This window comes from Chelmon rostratus, chromosome 11 (genome assembly GCF_017976325.1).
Source record: "Chelmon rostratus isolate fCheRos1 chromosome 11, fCheRos1.pri, whole genome shotgun sequence".
NCBI classification, from domain to species: Eukaryota; Metazoa; Chordata; class Actinopteri; order Chaetodontiformes; family Chaetodontidae; genus Chelmon; species Chelmon rostratus.
Window position 1 is genome coordinate 9873206 of NC_055668.1, and position 19203 is coordinate 9892408.

The window sequence follows — 19203 nt, forward strand, 5'->3', positions numbered from 1 at the left end:
AAAGTGATTGTCTAAGTTATTGAATTTAAAATTAGATTTGAAAAATAAAATAGATAGATAGATAGATAGATAGATAGATAGATAGATAGATAGATAGATAGATAGATAGATAGATAGATAGATAGATAGATTCCAATAAAAGAAATTCACAAACTCATCCTCATTTGTCTGCAGTGAGACCTCGGTGCTGAATGCTGAATCCAGAGGCTGGGCTGTGCGCTCTCGGGTCCGGGTTTTCTATCTCTCCCCTCCCATCTATTTCCTCCTCGCTTGCCACTAGTTTACCTTCACTTGTTCAGCCTTCACTCTGAGAGGAGGAGGATGGTATATGATTGGCCGGGCGGGGACTGGTAGTCCGGAGGCTGGCATTGTGCTCCAGCGCTGATCCCCGTGTTCTTGTTTACACCTCGCGGACGGGGACGAGACAAGACACCCAGGGGCTCGGAACAGACGCGGGAGCCCAGAGTCTGCGGCGGACGCGGCTACCTTGACAGCATCTCCCCCCCTTGGCACTCCTTTTTTTACGGTCGCACAGCAAGTTTCTCTCCGCTGGAAGCGGGACTCTATCGATTAACTTCATCTCTCCGTTCAGAGCAGAAATGCGTCAAACTTTTTGGTGACTTTTGCGGCACCTTTGCGCGCAGGGCTCCCAGACAAGCGGGGTTCAAGTGCGGCTGGAAATGAAATCTACCAGGAGTAGCACCGACAAATTGTTCCTGTATATCCACAGGGTGTGATCTCTACGGACCTCTTCAAACTTTGATTACGGGCGGAAATTACTCCCTTTCAATCTTTTTTTGTGACAGCCACAAGCTGCCCGGTGATGGATGTGTTTTGAGCGTTGCGCTCTGTTTGCGTCAGTCAAGAACTATTTACCAAAACAACGACATTCAACATATTATTACTGGACTGGCTGGTGTTTCACTCTTTCCTGGGAGATCTTTCCGGGGTAAAGACTTTGTTGGACAGGAGCCACTTTGGTGTGCCAGAAGCACCGCAGGTTACGCTGCGTGGACAACCAGGACGTTTCGCAACGGCGTAGCCGGACAAGATGCTCTCTGTTCGGATGCAGCGTGACCAAGGTGTCGCTCCTCTGGTTCTTCTCCTCCTGGTCGGGGGAAGTGTCGTGTCTGGCACTGGTAAGTTTTGCCATTAAGGCGCAGTTTGGACTGTATTCAATGTGAAATATTGTACATATGTGACACGGCGCAACATTAAGAAAACGCACACGTGCGCGCACGCACACACAGCTTGTTTCTATTTTGAACAGATCGAGTCAAACAACGAGGAAATATTCAGACGGTTTTGCTGGTTTTGCTAAAAGTGTCCACCCTCAAAGACACCGCCAGACCCTAACTTTTTTCCCCAATTTAAAATAGATGCCTTGGATTTTATAGTGCACCTACAGCGCAGGGGTCTGGGGCCGCCCGCTGACCAGCACTTTTTTACCCACAGCAAACTCTGCAACCTCACAGCACCCCCGAGCTCACAACCTCTCTTTTCTACTTGGAGCGGAAAAATCAAACTCCCCCGGTGCGCAGGGAGTAATTAAGGTTTTGCTCCATGCCTTCTTGGCCTCCCCGAAAAGAAAGAGGCAGAGGGCTTTTCAAAAGTAAGACAGAGCAGTTGAAGCGCTTCGGGGAAGATGTTCTCATAATTCTTTTTCTCATTGCGAGACGCAGCGTCTAAATTAAGTGACACTTCTTTTAAGCTTGGATGTGCAGGTTGTTTTTGAAATCCCGAGTACATTCAGTTGATCATAAACCTCTCCTGCGCCTCTAATCATGACTTCATTAGACGGTGTTTCAGTGTGAACAGCGCAGGCTTTGATCAGTGGATTGGCCACAGTTAATGCCGTCAAAGACTGCAGCAGCTCTCATGGAGATGAAATCGCAGGGTGCACAGGGCAGGTCAGTGTGGGTGAGGTGATGGGACAGGGCCTGGACGCCAAGGTGACACTGCCCCCCTCCATCAAGAAGGATTTCACTGAGTGTGGCTGAGTGTGGAAGACTGGCCTGGACCTTTTCCTCGCCTGCCTTTGCCTGATCAGATTGAAATACATGGCAGAAATCTGAGGATTTAGTGGATTGTGGATTAAGCTGGTTTACAGTAGGGGGAAAAAAAGAACAATGCGGACAACAATGAGTACAGAATCTGCACAAGCTTTGCTTAAAGACCACTCCAAGAAATATGTCTGAGTCTCTGGTGAAGAAGTCCATTTTTAACTACTACTTAATGACAGCAGTAATCTTGTGGAGGCCACGCTGGCCGTCTGTCCAGGTCCGTGGCCGTTTCTTTGAATGCCAGTAAGAACCCCCTGCCATACATCCTCCCAAGGTCCTTGTGTGTGTATTATTCCCTGAGCAGGCGGAGCAGAAAAGCAGCTTACGTTTATTAAAATTGTGGACCACTCTGAAATCCTTGCATGAGAAATGAGAAAGGTTGACATAAACAGTCGAGGATTGAGGTCCTGGTAGGGGAGCAGGGCCGGGAGGAGGGGGACACCGGGGGACAATGGTTCAGTGTGCCCCAGTAAAGTTTCTGTCTGGGAGAGAGGGAGGCAGAGATATATTTAGAGAAGCATGATGGGACGGACAGATTGCATTTATCTTCTCTCCCATTGTGTGTGTACCTTTCCTCTGCCGCCTCCCCTCAGATCCCTCCTGTCTCAGTCTCTGCCTGCATTGTGGATGTGCTGAGCTCACATTTCTGTTACGGTGCTCCTCTTTTCTGTGTTGACACACACATTAATTACCCAGACTGCCAGGAACACTTGTCTGGAGTAACTACCCTGCTGTCCGCTGCCTCTCTCTGTTTGTGTCATTATTCATGACTTCATCAGAATTAGAAGACCGACATACGGGAAGTGTGTTTGCGCATTATTTGTGACACATCAGGAGACGGAGCTGACCAGGCTTTCGGGGGAGGGACCGTGGACCGGTGTCCAGACTGTGAGGTCAAGACAGGAGGAGAACGAGGGTGAGGCTAGCGAAGGAGCAGTCGAGTGTTCAGAGTTAGGGAGCGTAGCATGTCAGACACTCCCATAGAGAGCTGGATGAATCGTGACACTCTTCTCCGATGAGCTGTCTCATTTGCGTTGAGTGTGGGAATCCTCTTGCTCCTGACTAACAGCGTGGGCCGCGAGAAGACTCCCATTCTTAAATATTATACTTGAGCTAGTTAAAATGCCACTGAACTATCGGTTTGGTCAGAAGAGCTCTGTAATTCCCCGACAGCTAAAAGTATGAATTTTAGACGCATGAAAAGAAAAGAATGTGACAACAAAGCTCACCTCAAACAAACACCAAAGTAGATTTGGCTTCAAAGACGCTCAACAGATTGAGATGTCAGATTAGATTAAAGTGTCTCTGAAACATGTAGTCATAACAAAAGTGCTGCCAGGCTGTTGCATCTGCAGAGATTTGGACAGGTGGTTGGGCCCTGTGATAAATAAACAGACAGACAGCCCTCTTTGGGCCAGGCCACGGGCCAAACTAGTTCCTCAGGCAAGTCCTGCTGGCATGCCAGACCAGGCCACATTCTGTCCCGGAGCAGTGCATTAGTTTTATGGCCGTCAGGCGGCAGGGGATGGGATCGTTGGCTAGCCGCTGCCCTCTCTGCTGTATTATTCATACGTGCAAAGTGGTCTTTGTTAATATTTAAAATGTGCTTATGATGCTCAAATTCTTGACATCAGAGACAGCGAAGGAGAAAGAAGTGGGAGGGCAACAGCTGCTTGGCTCTCATAGGCGTAACTGACCCGGATGGCTGCAGGGGGGAGTGGAGGTTTTTAGGGTACCAATAGGCATTTATAGACTAGATAAAAGAGTGGCAGTTTGAGCAAAAGTGCCAATTGCAGCCTGGGATTGTTGCAGGGGAATGTGTGTGAACTAAACAAGGAGAGGGGTTACGCAGGGTAATGCCATCCATCTGAAAAGCGAGGAGGAAAAAACAGAGAGAGGAGATGGAAGAGAAATGAATCCGTGAGAGACACATTGAGATAGATTGATCTCAGGGCATGGCTTTTAAATATCCTTCATGAGAAAAGAGCAAAGAAGAAAACCCCATAGCAGTGGCATTCAAGCGTCATTAAACCTCTGGCACAGGCCGGAGAATGAGGCGGTGAGTCGGGGGTGAAATAGGTGGAAAAGAATGAGAGGAAGGCGAGCAATGTGCAGCAGAACCAGGTTAAAGCTAGCAAAGCAGCAAAAGAAACAGTGGTTAAGAGAGGAGGATATTGTCGAGGAGGGAGGCGGAGGGTGGAAAGTGAAAAAGAGACACACAAATCCACTAGGGGGATGTTTTTATTAAGGCTCTTATCGATGGAGAGAGCTCACAGTATTAAGAGTAGACATGTTTAATGCTTTGCCAATACTGTGCATGTTAGACCGGACCATAAATCTGCAGCAAACAGCAAGGGCTCTGTAGGAGGGGAAAACAGCGAGGTAAATGGAAGAGGGAGCTGACTATAAAGAATGGAAAGAAGAATTAGCAGCAGAAGAAAGTTTCGAGCAGAGATTGGCAGACTTGAGATGAATCTAGGTTTAAGCACAGGCCATTATTTTCTTCTGCAAAGACAATATGCTCTCTGAGTATTTAGAATCTGAGGTTGTAAAGATTTAATCAATATTGCTGAGCCTGCCAAGTTTTTCAAAGTGTGTGTTATTTAAAAAGCGTTCAGAAATATTGTCTGTAATTATCATCACGTGAAGCTATTTGAATATTTTATGGAAAGCCTGCTTGGATTCTGGTTAAAAATGTTTATCTCACAGCAGATGGTCTGTCCTACCTGTGTGCTTTCATATAAAACACTATTAAAATGCAAGAATGTTTCAATTTCATCCAAACATTTAAAGCCACCGATGTTTGAAATTTGAAAATGTTGTTGACCGAGCTGTTCTTTTCCAAGGTCAAACGAGTTTTTTTTAATAGTTATCACAAAATGCATTTCACTCTGTTGGTGACTTTTGATGGTGTTTTTTTCCCCTAAATAAAACACAAAGATGTTGGCACAGGGCTTCAAATAGTCAGCGAGCGGAGTAAAACAAGTTGAGGCGGCAGCGAGAGGGGGGTGGATGGATGGATGGATGGATGGATCGGGGGTGGAGGAGGAAGAGTTTCGGCGGCAGATGGGAGCTGAGTTGCCGCTGGGCCGGCAGGACAGGGTACCCCCTGCCCCTCCATCCTGCCCCGTGGGGGGAGATGGGTGGGGCAGACAGGGAAACAGGAAGAAAACCTCTGTGGGGTTCCATTGTGCTTTAGATGAATAGAAGACTCCAGAGAGCCTTTCTGCCCCTTTGTGTGGGCTAAAGGGGGGCAGCCGCAGGACACACACACACTCAGAACTCATTCACAACTTCAACAGGAGCTATGCTTGTATACTTCACTTGCATGTGTGTGTGTGTGTGTGTGTGTGTGCTCATGCCACTTTAGAGGTGTGTAACTGTTGCATAACCAGTCATGCACAGGTAAACATCACACCTGCTGGTTTTGGCTTAAAAATCTCTGACTCTCTTGTCGATTGATATGTTAAGACATGCTCAGTGACATCTGACATTAAAAGTACAGCACCCACCCACCCACAACCCACACCCACACACCCACACCCATACACCCACACCCACACACCCACCCACACACACACACACAGATATGCAAAACGGAGCCACATCCTCTGATGAAGAGGTAGCATTTATGTGTAAAATGGCAGGAGACCTGCTGGGTCACTTGGGAGGAGTGAGTGAGTGAGTGCAGGAATTTTCATTTTAGATCTCAGCAGCACTCTGAGTATCGTGACCAATAGGATCAGGATTCTCTACGGGGGGTTACGCCAGATCCTGAGCAACCCCTTACCCTAAGATAGACACACACACACACTTGGTAAAAGTGACTGCACTGAGGTCCATAGATCAGAGGCAGCATCAGCGCTTGATTGGCTGTGCTGTGGTCCAGCGCTCTGCGTGTGTCCTCGTCTTAAAAAGGGAGGTTTTTCAGGCCACGTACATTCCCCTCATCTTCTTAGCAGAGGCTTTTTTGTCTTCAGAAGCCAGTTGAGCCAAGTCCACTCAGAGCTTAGACCACAGCCAATCTGTAATGCTTGTGTTTGTGTCTGTTTGTATTTGAGTATGCCATGTGGGCTTGGCAAACATGGAGGAAAATTCTGCTTAAAGAGTGTTAAATAATACACTTTCCATCAGGAGAGGAAATGTGCTGCATTAGAGAAGGCAGCGGCAGTCAGTGTTATTCTGACTTCCTTTTATGAATTCAGCGTACAAAGCTACATTCTCCTACATCCACATTAATAAATTGCTTTCACTTGTCCCCATTTCCCCTTCCTCTTCCTTCAGTCTCTTGATAGTCTCATCAGGCGTATTTATAGCTTTATAGTCTCACATATACCAACCTCTGTCATCCATATCTCTCTCACTCCATCATTTCTCTTCCAGCCAGCGCTCTGGCAGAGTTTGGGAATAGCTCTTTAGAAGGCACTGTGAAGAATCCCATTTCTATGAGTGTAACGCTTATTAGGGTCCCATCTGCCCTCAGGATACTTATGAATGTGGGGGGTGTTTGGGTTGTCGTGGGGTAGGTAAAGGAGGGGAGCGAGGGGAGCTTTGTCATGCCTGTGTATAAGTGGATGTGGGTGCCACTGGGGGCTTGCGCGAGGTGGGAAGGGGCTCTTAACACTGCGGCGCACACACCGAGCAGCTGGTGTGTCTAAAGTAGGGGAATGACACACAGACCTCCCTGGAGAGACGGGCGTATTGAGCGTTCGTGCGCACATCTCCGGCTGAGCGAGGGAACGGAAATGATCCTGCGTCCTTCTGTCTGCATGGCAGGCAGCTAGGCAACAGCAGGACTTTCAAACAACTTACAACCCCCCCCCCCCCCTCGTGTTTTAAATCAAGGCGAACGATGCTCGCTGAGTGTGTTTGTGAGTGTGTGAGGGGGGAGGGGAGGGCTTGGTGGGGGTTTGTGTGTGATTGGCTGCATGTCAACAGTGTGCTGCTGTGTTATTTAATGTAGTGACTGACATGGAGTTAAAGCACCATGTTTGTCTCTTAAGCTCATTGCCCCTGTCAGTAATGGAGTGGTGATTGGCACTTATTCAGAGGTCATTAAGGGCACATCCAGACCTTTCCTGTCCTTCATTTTCTGTTCTATTCGTGTCCTTTCCCCCTTTCCTCCTCTTTCCTTTCCATTCCTTTCTGTGTCTCCTTTCCTTTTATTCCCCTGTGTTTCGGTTTCTTGCCTCTCCTCTCCTCTCCTCTCCTCTCCTCTCCTCCCCTCTCCTCCCCTTACTTTGGAGCTTTAAAGATTGTGCTAAAGGAAAATGTCAGCTATATGCAGTTTCTGGCTTCATCCCCAAAACATATGCAGACACGCACAAACACGCACAGTAGGGGCAATAATCCCTGTTTCTGCTCAGACCCTCTTGGATCACAACCATAGCAAAGAGGAGAGGGAAAGAATGAGATCCGCCCTCATCCACCCTTTAATTCCTCCACCCGTCTTCAGCTCCAGGACTTAAGTCGCACTACTCTTCTGGAGACTTTGACTGGGAGCCTCCAAACACACAGTAAAGATTCTGTTCTCGCCTTGGATGCTGGTCTTAATCAAGGGCTGACAGCCTCCTCTTGGCCCCGTTCGTGTGTTTGGCGTGAGTGTGTGTATGTGCGATGGGTGCGCGCTGATGGGAAGCCAGCCGTATTACTTAGGTATTACTCCCTTTTCTGCATGGGTCACAGTGGGGTCACACTCCCAGTCTCAATCAGCACACAGCTCGCGCACACACCCATCTCTCTCGGTCTGGCAGCCGTTCTGATTGCACAGGAGGAAACCTGGTTTATCCTCCTGGTTCATTCGCCATGCCAGGTGTATGCGGCGCGTGCTACAAAATGCCACCAGGCATCCGTCGCTGCAGCGCTAGGAATCGTTTTAAATGAGTGCCATGTGTGAAGCATTGGGACGAGGTCTGGCCTAATGTGGCAGATGTACCTGCATGTAATTAAGGTTAGATTTAAGTGTATGAGCTCACACGCGCATCAAGTGTGTCAGCGGGTGTGTGTTTCAAGCCTCTTACCTGCTGCTGACCAGATGGGCTCAGCAGCCGACCTCACGCTCACCTCTCCCCGCCACTCTGCTTAGATTAGCTGGTGAGCTGAGCTAAGGCACACAGGCATTATAATGGACCCATCAGCGCCCCCTCCCCACCCTCCTCCCCCTGCAACACCCAATCCTGCACACATACACACGTGCACACGCAAAGCACATGTGCAGCCCTCGTTCTTCATGTAGGATTTTTGGGATGATGCTATGCTGATAGCGTGTGTGTGTGTGTGTGTGTGTGTGTGTGTGTGTGTAGCTGGTTGGGCAGCACCCGTGGCCTGCTGTTTATGGGGATTATGAAAGCAGATGGACAGCCATGCTGACTGGTGAGGGTTCATTAACTCTGGGTGTCTCTGCTCTGCCACTGCTGTTGCTCAGCTTCACTTGCCTCCAATCCTCTCAGCAACAAGATGTGTGTGTGAGTGTGTGTGTGTGTGTGTGTGTGTGTGTGTGTGTGTGTGTGTGTGTGTGTGTGTGTGTGTGGAGGTACACCAGGTACAGAGAGCACCTCACTCAAGCAGAGGAAAGCCATATAGATGTCTATCGATCGGGGGTGGGCATGAGCTTGAAGTTTTTGCTTGATTGGTTTATGTGGAAGCGTTGCAGCGGCTGACACTTTTTTGTTCATGCGCTCTCTGGCGTCATGATGTTAAACTGCTTCCACATTCATTTTGTGGACCTTGTGTCGCTTTGTGTCAAAGGAAGGTTTTTATACGTGAAAAGCAGCAGGAGGAACATGTTTCATGTAATCACACCAGTGCCGGCTCAAGAGTTATGATTTAGCATGATGCAGTATCTTCAGCAGAGGACCATTTCCATGGCACTTCTGCAGGGGGAGATGAATAGGTATAGTTATAGTGGATCATTAAACACTGAGTGGTGTCTCTCTGTCTATAGCTTCAACCTTCACGCTGCAGCCAGCCCCTGCCTTCCTCTTCCACAGCTTAATATAAGAAACATGGATCACGCAGGGACAGATAGACATACCTGTGGAGAGCCAGACAGACAGACAGAAGGACCGGCAGAGTCCTGGGCAGATGGGTTGTTTGGAACCCCTCAGAGGTGCCATCAGACAGACAGACAGACAGACAGACAGACAGACAGAGGAGTAGTCAGTCACCCAAAACTCAGGGAAAGAAGATGAAAACAGTACAAAGATAGTAAGTAATAATTATGTTCAGCAATTAACCTCTTGATTGTCTCTGGTATTAGTAATGTGGTCTATTAAATGTCAGAAGATAATGAAAAATGACTCATCACTGTGTTCCAGAGACCAAGGTGTTGTCTTTAAACTGCTTCTTTTGTCCACCCAACAGTCCCAAACCAAAGATATTCAATGGAAGATGACATCAAACAAAGAAAGAAGGAAATTCTCAATTTTGAGAAGCTGGAACAAGCAAACGTTGCCAGTTTTGTTTGATAAAGAACTTAAAGAAATTGTTAAACTTAATACAGTCATTCACTGTGTTGCTGAGAGTTAGATGTGATGATTGACACCCCTCTCGGGTCTGTACGGTCAATATATAGCTTCAGCCAGCAGCCAATAGCTAAGCTTACATGTTAAATTACAGGTGCTGGTACACTGTATGTGGCGTTTATTGCTGTTGGACAGAGCCAGGCTAGTTATTTCCCCCTGTTTTCAGTCTCTGTGATAAACTAAGATACCAAACTGCCGGCTGTAGCTCCATATTTAGCGTACAGATATGAAAGTGGTATTAATCTTTTCATCTCACTCTGTGTATTCCCCAAGTTCTTCCTGTCAATGATAAATTAATTACTGCAGTTGTGGTTGCTTCATGTTCTGTCAGTGCATTCTGGGTAACTGTTAGGTAATTGGTTTGTTTCCTGCCTGATGACTTTTGACACATATCACCCCCCCTTCCCTTTTCTCGCATCAATCCCAATTGTGTGATGAGTTTCCAGACAACAGATGTTGCCATACTATTAAACAACAACACAAAGATCCCTCAGATTACCACCTCGGCTCAACCTCAGAAGCAAAAGGAGCTCATTAACAGGTGCCTTTCTGGTGTTTTGCCCCCTGTGCCCTTTAGAGTAAATAAAGCCTGTAATGGAAAAATATTGGAGTTTTACAGTGGAACAGCGACAGATTGGAGCTTCACTGCTGCTCTTAAGCCCTTTGTGATGAGGTGAGGGAGTCTTTGTTATACTTGGGCTTGCAGAGTATGAATGGCAGAAGGAAATAGAACATTTACGTGCGCATGTCAACGTCCGCCCACGCCTCTGTCAGTACCAGGGTGTCCGTGTATGTGCGTGCATGCACGCCTGCATATGCACGCAGGGTCTGCCGAGTGTGTGTGCTGAGATGCTGTCGCTCACGGCGTCCTCCTTTATGCTCCTGTGAGTGTGAGTTTGTGAGTGACAGTTATACAGTGGTGTGGAGTGTGTAAATCTCCTTCCCTCTAAAGCTCTCAGCAGTGGGCCTTACATTAGCACAACAATTTACACATCTGTCTTGAGGCGGAGAACAGGCAACTCTGAGAATAATGAAAGCCTCAGTCAAAGATGGCCTGTGTGTGTGTGTGCGTGTGTGTGAGAGAGAGAGAGAGAAATCAGCCGAGGTAGGAGAGACTCTGTAAACAAGAGACAGAGGAGGTTTATTAAAACCCAACCACCACTCGCCATCCTTTTGTCCTTCTATTCTCTGTGTCCCTCACCTCCTCTCCCCCTCTTTCAGTCAGAGGAGCGATTACATGCCCCTGTCTCTCTCGTCTTTCATCTCTCTCTGTGAAGAGGAGAGGAATGAAGGTCTTCTGTGGCGTGTAATTACACAGAGAGATCCTGGATGAGGGCGTCTGTCTCCACAAACAAAAAAGCAACCCCCTCTCTCCCTAAATACCTCTTGATAGGAGGAGATCTAAAAAGAGACATTTAACAGCCTTTGATCCACCACTGGGCCCTTGTCTTTACCTGCCACTTATGGAGGCCTAATAAGTACTATCACAAGTCTATTTATTTCATTAGAAGCTCTGACACTAACATATGCATGGCTCACCTCCAGCACCGTGGGAATGAAATACACAGCTCCTCCATTCATTTTAAGCACGGAGTCATAATCATGACACATTTACAGGCCGGTGTTCCAATCTTACCCATGAGTCATATTGCTGAATGATTATGGAAGGGCGGGTTTTTATGGGCTTGCATTGGTATTGGCTCAACCTCTAATTGGCCCAAAGCACATTTGCATTCTGGGAAGGTAATAATGGGGCTCTTTGGAGGCACTTTAAACGAGAAAGTCATTGCACTCTGACTTAATTCTGCTCGTAGAAGTGCTGATGCTTCCAGATGGCTTTTTTACTGAGTGTGATATGGCCATTTTGTGTGCGTGATCATACACTTAGCCAATATTTTGGGAATAGCTAACTTGCTAGCAATGCCACTGGTGTCTTGTTATTCATTTTTGCATTATAATGTTTTTATTGCTTCTTATTTCATACAAACAGCAAAGGAGAAATGCAAATAAGGCAGAATCTAATGGACAAGTGTATGAAATTAGAGATTCTTCTTTTTCCCCTCATCCTCCAGCGCCTCTTCTCTGTTTGTATCTAAAGCCTGTATTTGTGAGTGTTGTGTTGAGGGAAGCAACCAGAAGTCAGACAGTGTGGTTTGACATTCTGCAAAGGTCACGAGGTCAAGCAGCTCTCTGTTTGAGAGCTGGAGTCGGCCTGAATGTGTTTAACGTGTCTTTTTACTTGTATAAATCCGCCCCCATTCGTTGAGACTTAACTGTTTCTCTGAACTCACTGGGAGATGAAGTGAGCATTCTGGTGCAGCTCAAACAGACTTGGTGTCAGACAATAGACCAGGGTCCTCTATTGCACTTAGCTGAGGCTGCTGAATAGACTCTGAATAGACCTGGAGTGGTGCTGCCGTGCAGCTGCTGGACAATAGCCTGCTCAGCAGAAAGGCGGCCGGTGACCTCGAGGTCTGACCCGGCCCTGTCCACTCTGATCCCTGAACCCCCGCCACACAGACTCAGCACTGGGAGAGCCACGGCAGAGACCCTGCAGTAATTCAAGCAAATCAAGAAAAAAAAAAAAAAGACCAATAACAGCTCATATCTGTAAGCTAAATATTAAACGTTAAACACTGGAAGATCAGGGGAACAGCTAGCCTGGCCCTGTCCAATTTAAAAATCCATCTACCAGTATTTCTAAATTTTATGAATTAACACATTATATCTTGTTTGTTTGATTCATACACAGAAATCAAAATGAAAAAATATGTGGTTCTATGAGGGGGTGCATGCTAGAGCTAAATTTCTTGGTCAGACGCAGTGACTTCCTGGAGTCCCGTCATCACAGGCACCAAAATTAAACTAAACCATTCATTACATTTTTTCTTAACAAAGTTCTGGATCCTCTTCGACGATAATAAGTGTGACACTGCTGTACTGGCTAAAACTCTGCCCTGTACTTCTAACCATACTGAAGTCAGTGATGTTAAAGTAGTTATTTAGTTAATTTGTAGTTAGTTTGGCTGTGCATTCAGAAAATTGTTACTGTCTCCAAGTAAAAATAGGTGAACCAATATCACAGACGCGCTGCCTTATAATTCACCCTCAATTCCTGCCTTCTTTCACATCTTTCCTTTTTGAAGGAGATTTGTGGAAGCCACTGTTCGCACTGTTTAAACTTCATTTACACCTAAAATGGAGAACGGGTTTGATGGGTTTTTATGGGTCTTTGTCGTACTGCGTGGAAATCAGGACCCCACCCGGAAATGAAGCTACTCTATTTGGCTTTGTGACTGCAAATGTTCAGGAATCCATCACGCTGAGGGAATCTCTCTTTGTTTGAGCAGGCAATAGGAAGCATTTTATTCTGATTTAATAATAGCATCTCTCTGAGCCTCAGACATACTCTCATTTCCCAAAATAAACACCCTCATCACTTTTACACCCAAAATCAAACGCAACTTTACACAAATCCCACCATCAGGAATAAAAACATCCACACGCAGGCGATGCAGCTCCCCTCCCTGTATTTGATCACAAGCGGCCTTCCCCTCCTCCCCATTTGTGTTTATTCTGGGGATTATTCTGACCTAATCTCTTTAGAGCATAATTCAGATTAGATTTTGTGTTATTATTATTGCAATGTCCATTCCCTACTGTCCTGCTGGGATTTCCTGCCCGCCGTAGCGCTCCTGTGTTTGGAAAATTGATTAAAACTGCTGACCACTGCCCTAGATAGCACAGGCTCTGGGAAGTGGATGAAAAAGTGAGAGCAAACACAAATGATACAGTACTGCAGATTCCAAAAACATGTTTTCTCAAATAGAACTGTGGGACTCCACATTTAGCATAGTGGCTGCCAATGTAGAAATCCCACTTTCATGCATTTATCCCGCATTGATCTTACATTAGAACCGCAGGGATATTCTTATTCATAAATGTTAAACAGTACACAGAAACACAAGATTTGCCTCTGCCAAGCAGTTAGAGCTTGCTTTTAACTTCCAACAGCCACAAAGAAAACAAAAAGCCTGAATTCTCTGCTAATTACCTGAAACGTCTGTATGCATCTGTATGTGTGCAGCTAAAGCTGGGGCTCCATCTGTGTTGGAGCTGCCATATTGGCCCGAAAGTTTCTCAACAATTTGATATTCAGATCTCATGTTTACTCCGCATTTTCAAGATAGTGTTTAAGCACCATCTGCCTTTTTACCTCTGTCTCTAAGCTCTGGAATGTGAACCAGACAACCCTTGAATAAATTACAGTATATGTGCAAAAACACAATGAGTGCAGAAAATAAAAATACATCCTGTCCTTCATTATGTTTGCTGCACAGAGGGTCTAATTTTCAGTGTTTTTCTCTCCATTTTCTTGCCAAATTCTCTTACTGCCGCATATCAATAACGTCATTGTGGCACTTGAGCCAAATGACAGTGAATCTTTACATTAAGTCTACTCTTTTTGTACATGTTGTTCTTTCTTGCGTGATTTGTCACTGCTTAGTTTTCGAACCTCATTAGAGGAGGAAGAGAAAGGTGAATCCGTTTCTGCAATGGTAAGCACCTACATTCACCTTTCACAGAGAGAAAACATACAATTAGTCCCTCAGTCCCAGAAATACACGACCTGCACTTCACATCCTTCCAGTCCTCCCATTTGCTTGCTTGTTTTTCTCAATTAAGATGAATTATAGAATTGCATTGGGGAGCAGGGACGAGGAGTGCTCATTGTGATGTTACCCTGAGGCATGCAGTCAATGAGTTGGAGAGAGACACAGAGTGCTGTGGATATTTTGGTCTCTGTGCTTCACACCCCTCAGATTCCTAATGGACCACACGATATGCAACTTTAGCCAAACGTATGGGGTTGTGCATGTGCATAATATGGCGAGAAGGAGGGTAGAGGCGCTGAAGCTTGGGTTTATTGTTCATATGAGGAGGTGGAGGAGATGAAGGAAGTGAGAGGCGAGGCCTGGGGGCCATGGTTGTGCTAGCTGTTGGAAACTTGATGATAGACCAGGCCTGCAGTGTACATTTCATTCCTCTGCTCTCCTCCAGAGGCCCGGCTGTGTGTCGCAGCTCCTTCTGTGGGCAGCAGAGCGCCGGGTGATTAGATGAGCTGTGCTTCAGTAAATGGATGCTATTGATCGCCACCCCTCGTTATATAGGCCACCTCAGAACATGATGAGTCTAAGACAAGATGGCGTGATGAATTTCACACCGTCCAAAATTGCCTCCTCTGCTCAGCTAACTTTCTCTGTTTTTCATCTTCACACCCATTAAGTACACAGGTAGCATCACTTCACCCCATTCACTTTGCTTCCCTGTTTCTTTCTGTCCTGCATTCCTTCTTTTTTATTTGCTCCACTGATCGTTTTCACTGTCTCCACAGCCATTAAAGTGATTGGGGACGGTGTATTGTATATTAAGCGCTTGTACTTTTAGTACTTTAATAGTTTGGTTATGCATGCTATAATATTTCACGGGGAGAAAACACAGTAGCGAGCCTCTGCGTCGGGTAATTAAATGGAGATTGTGATCTGCTGTTTTTATACACATGTATACAGAATTGGCGCGCTCTCTCTGTATCAGTGGCCACGAGTGAGGAGCCTATCACAGGTGTAGGTGAGGGGTGAGGTCGAGGGTCACGTAAAGGTGAGACTGTGCAAATGCTGAGAGATATTTCATAGGCTTGTGCATTCAGCCATACCAGTGTAGCCTGAGGTCTTAGCGCAGCAAAACCTTGAAGGTATTACAATATGTGTAGTGAAGCCTGGGACAGAGGGCTGTGAACTCTGGATAATGGATGATTTGCAATATTATGAAGGCACTAGTGTGAGATACAACAGAAACTTCAACATGAATACTGAATGTTAATAACTCATTTCAGTATGCTGAAGAGTTGATACAGCTCTGGTGTCTGCCATGAATTTTGTGTATTTGCACACAGAGTCTTATTTTATTCACATCAATCATTTGCTGTTTGCTTTTTGCTCTGGTGCTAGGGTGTTAACTACTCAAACAGCTCCCTGTCGTGCATATGATATAGTTATACATAATACACAGCAGAACAGCATTGTGCACCTCACATGGTTTCTGTAATCTGGTCGGACACGAACACCTCTCACCTGTGTGTTCTCCGGCACATCCTCTACACCGAGTGTGCACACTCAGGCCTACACTAAAAGCTGGTTCTTTGCTGTTGTGGAAAATGGAAGTTGTGAAGTCAGTCATGCTGAATAGATTGTAAATTGGAGGAAAGATATAAACACCTTTATGTCTGCAGCCTGCCATTGTGCTTCACAAATGACCTTAGTGACAGCAGCCATATGAGGGTCAAGCAGTTCTATTCTTATGGTTTCCAGCGCACAGTGGCCATTTAAGGCCTGCACTGCTGTTGCTGTGTGGGCCATCATTTTTAGGAAGGGACATCTCAGGTAAGAAATGAGAATGTTTAGGTTTGCTACTGTTGCAACACCAGCACACTTTGCATAAACAAATGAGAATGTGTGAAGGGGTCTCTTTTTGGGGTCACTAATTGGTCACTAATTCTACAATGAAGAGAAATGGGCAAGAAAAACATGCAGACAGCACACCGACATTCATGAAAAGGTAAGATAATGTAAAACTGTGCTGTGGATGGAACATTTTTTCAGTCAGCTGTGATTTATGTAACTCAAAAGGATTGAGTGACATTGAGTTGTAGAATTATGGCCAGCCATCGAAATCTTCCTCTATATGTTCTAAAGGAATATCACTGTGTTATCTGTTAGCTTTTGCTCTCAAACTTGACACATACAGCTTCTGTGTGAGTCGCCGCTCTGCAGTGGAGAGCACAGGTAGTGGCAGTAATGCTAATGCTATCGGTATAGGTGAGCAGCAGGAACATTAGAGAGTTTGAAAATTACAATTGGATTTGCTGAGGAGACAGTCTGTTGTGTTACTGCAGAGCAGGGTGACACGGACACTGTGTGTGTGCACAAATAAACAGGGCCTTTTCCACTTACCTTGCAAGAAGTATAGAGAAAATAAGAATAATAAGAGAATAACACCTGTAACCAAGGTAACTGTACACAACAAAGATGGTGACAGCTGTAGTCTCAGCATGCTTAGAAGACATAAGAATTAAAAATGCATACAAAACACTAAATTAAATTGCACTGACAAAAAGCAGACTTTCTTTACTTTCTTTAGCTTTTGTTAACAAAAATCAAATTTTTCATCAAAAGACTAAGACCAAAATTATGTCGAAATCAGGTGCCAAACTTATCGCTGGTCGTGACAAACCCACAGAGAATTACTCATAGTTTTGCAGCAGTGTTACTGCTTTAGTTAAGTATTAAAGATCCCGTCGTCCCTCAGGAATTGGTGGAGACTTACCTGGTGAGGCAACTGGATTTGTGAGATCAGCAGATCGCGCAGGATCACGTGAGCCGAGAATCCATCTTGCCAGGCTTCAAGTTATTCACTTATTCACGAACCACAGTCGTTCGGACCAGTCTGCATCCTATGCGTCACTACTGGCAGCTGCAGGCGTAGTTTAGGTGTGGAGACAGCGAGAGAAGCGACTGTTCATTCAAAAACAACAATGGCTTTCTAAAGAGGTTAGCGTAGATGCTGCTATAAACCAGTTATATCAGAACTGGCTTTGGCAAAAGTTTCGCTCTCCTGTTAAGTCATGTGATTCGTTCATCTGATTGGTTGAAGTCAGCCAGTGATGGACAGATGGTTCATCCAGTTGCCTACCAAGTATTTTTGAAAGTGCCTGCCCTTTTCCAAACGAGCACCTTCCCAAATGGTTCTGTGTAACAAACCATGTGGCATGTCAGGGTAGGTGGAGACCAAAACAGAGCTACAATAGTGTAAATTTTGGACTTAACTCGATAAGGTTGCCAGAGAAGTAACTCCAAATAATGTTAATTGGTAATGCTGAATCATATATGCTAAATGTGTTATGTCAACTTAAAGGGTAATGTCAGTGCTGTGCCCTCAAATTACCCAAAATAAAACTGTTAATGCATGTTTAATGTGAGAATCTTTTTGTTCACTGAGCATTAATCGCTGTGGGTCATTATGGTGATTTACTGACGACTTGCCTTATCACACAAGATATGATTTCTCCACAACTTCTGTCCTTTAAAGTTTTCATAATTTCCCAGTGCAGCTATTGTCTTTGCAGATTTTGAAATGGATAGAAGCACAAGCACCAGTGCTGTAGGGCTCCGTGCATAAAAGCTTATGTTTGTGGAGCCGAGCTGAGCGTTCTGTTTGGCAGGAGTTTATGTGCTACCTGCGCTTCGTTTTATTGTGCTACAACTCTTTGATGGTGCATCTTTGGGTGTCGTCAGCGTTTTAAGCTCAGAATTTTCAAAGCGATTATACAAAGTTAATCTACATGAAATAGAGTAATCCAGACTACAAATAGGAGATGGGCCTAAGTGTTGTTTGTATGAGTGGTATCAAACCTCCATACATCATCAATGCACATTCCATAGATTGCCCCATAAATCCCACACAGAGGAAAATCTAATCAGATCATGTAGTCTCCCGTATGCTGTATATGTGCTCCTGTTAAGGCTGTTTGTGTGTAGTTTCAGCCTACACACAAACAGTTTTGGTCCATACTTGTCTTCTTTATCTGTCAGACTGTATTATCCGGCGTAGCAATGGATTAAGCAGCTTGCTTCCACCTTGTCAGATTTAAGGCAAAGCAGCTACAATAGTTAGACTAGCTAGACTCTGGGTGTGTACATTTTGTTTGTTCACCCAGTTCTTTCTTTCCAGGTCTCTGCGTGTGACTTCATTTATCTAGTCTCTAAGCAGAACGCTTTCTTTGGCTTTTCATCCTCAAGTAATCAATACTGGTCCTATGAATCCAGGTCATCTTGGCTCCTGTGGCTTCTCTGTCTCCACTTCTCTCTCCCCTTCTGTCTTTATCAATCTCTGTCTCTCTCGCTCCCTCTTTTCCTCTTTAGCTTGTACTCTCTCTTCATCTTTGTCTTCTTCCTCTCTATTCCTGTCTCCTTTTTTTCCTCTTCTGTCCTCACAGTCTGTCTTCCTCCTCCCACTCTCCCCCACCTGAAAAATTACTTCGCCCATCTGGACAGAGCCCTGCACGGCCGTTGCACTATTAGTCCTCTTGTGGCACTGATTAAAAATAGATCAGAGTACCGAGTCAGAATTAGTCAAGACTTCTCTTCCTCTCCAGCCTCCCCTTGTCTCCCCTCCTCGTACGCTGAGTTCTATTGGCTAATGTTAGAAATGGATGTGATTGAAAGTGAAAAGTTTGCAGCAAAATGTCCCAGTCCTCCCTTTTTTTCCTCTGCTCACAGTCTGTGTGTGTGTGTTGTGGGTGAAGCAGTGAGTGTTTGTCAGTGAGTATGTGTACCGCCCGCGGACCTCTTTGCTGGGTGCTGTCTCATGTCGAGCGGTGTGTTTGAGAGGCTTGTCGAGGTAAAGCTCCTGTCAGCGCCTGGCCGGAGGGAGTGTACTGATGAAAGGCCTCTTCATCATCCTAATGGGATACACAAACCTCTTAACCAGCACTGCTGCCATGGCTTCTGCTGGGTGAAGCCGAAGAGAGAGACGGAGAGAGAGAGAGAGAGAGAGAGAGA

General features: G+C 45.7%; 1 protein-coding gene across 2 annotated transcripts in view; it reads left to right on the forward strand.

The window, feature by feature from the left end:
- The first annotated feature begins 374 nt into the window (after nucleotides 1-374).
- unc5b (unc-5 netrin receptor B) overlaps nucleotides 375-19203 on the forward strand; it is a 46765-nt gene continuing 27936 nt past the window's right edge. For both annotated transcript variants that reach the window (XM_041947553.1, XM_041947555.1), the window contains exon 1: nucleotides 375-1139. In XM_041947553.1, coding sequence (XP_041803487.1) covers nucleotides 1052-1139 — 88 coding nt within the window. In that variant the 5' untranslated portion in view covers nucleotides 375-1051. The remainder of the gene's footprint in view (nucleotides 1140-19203) is intronic.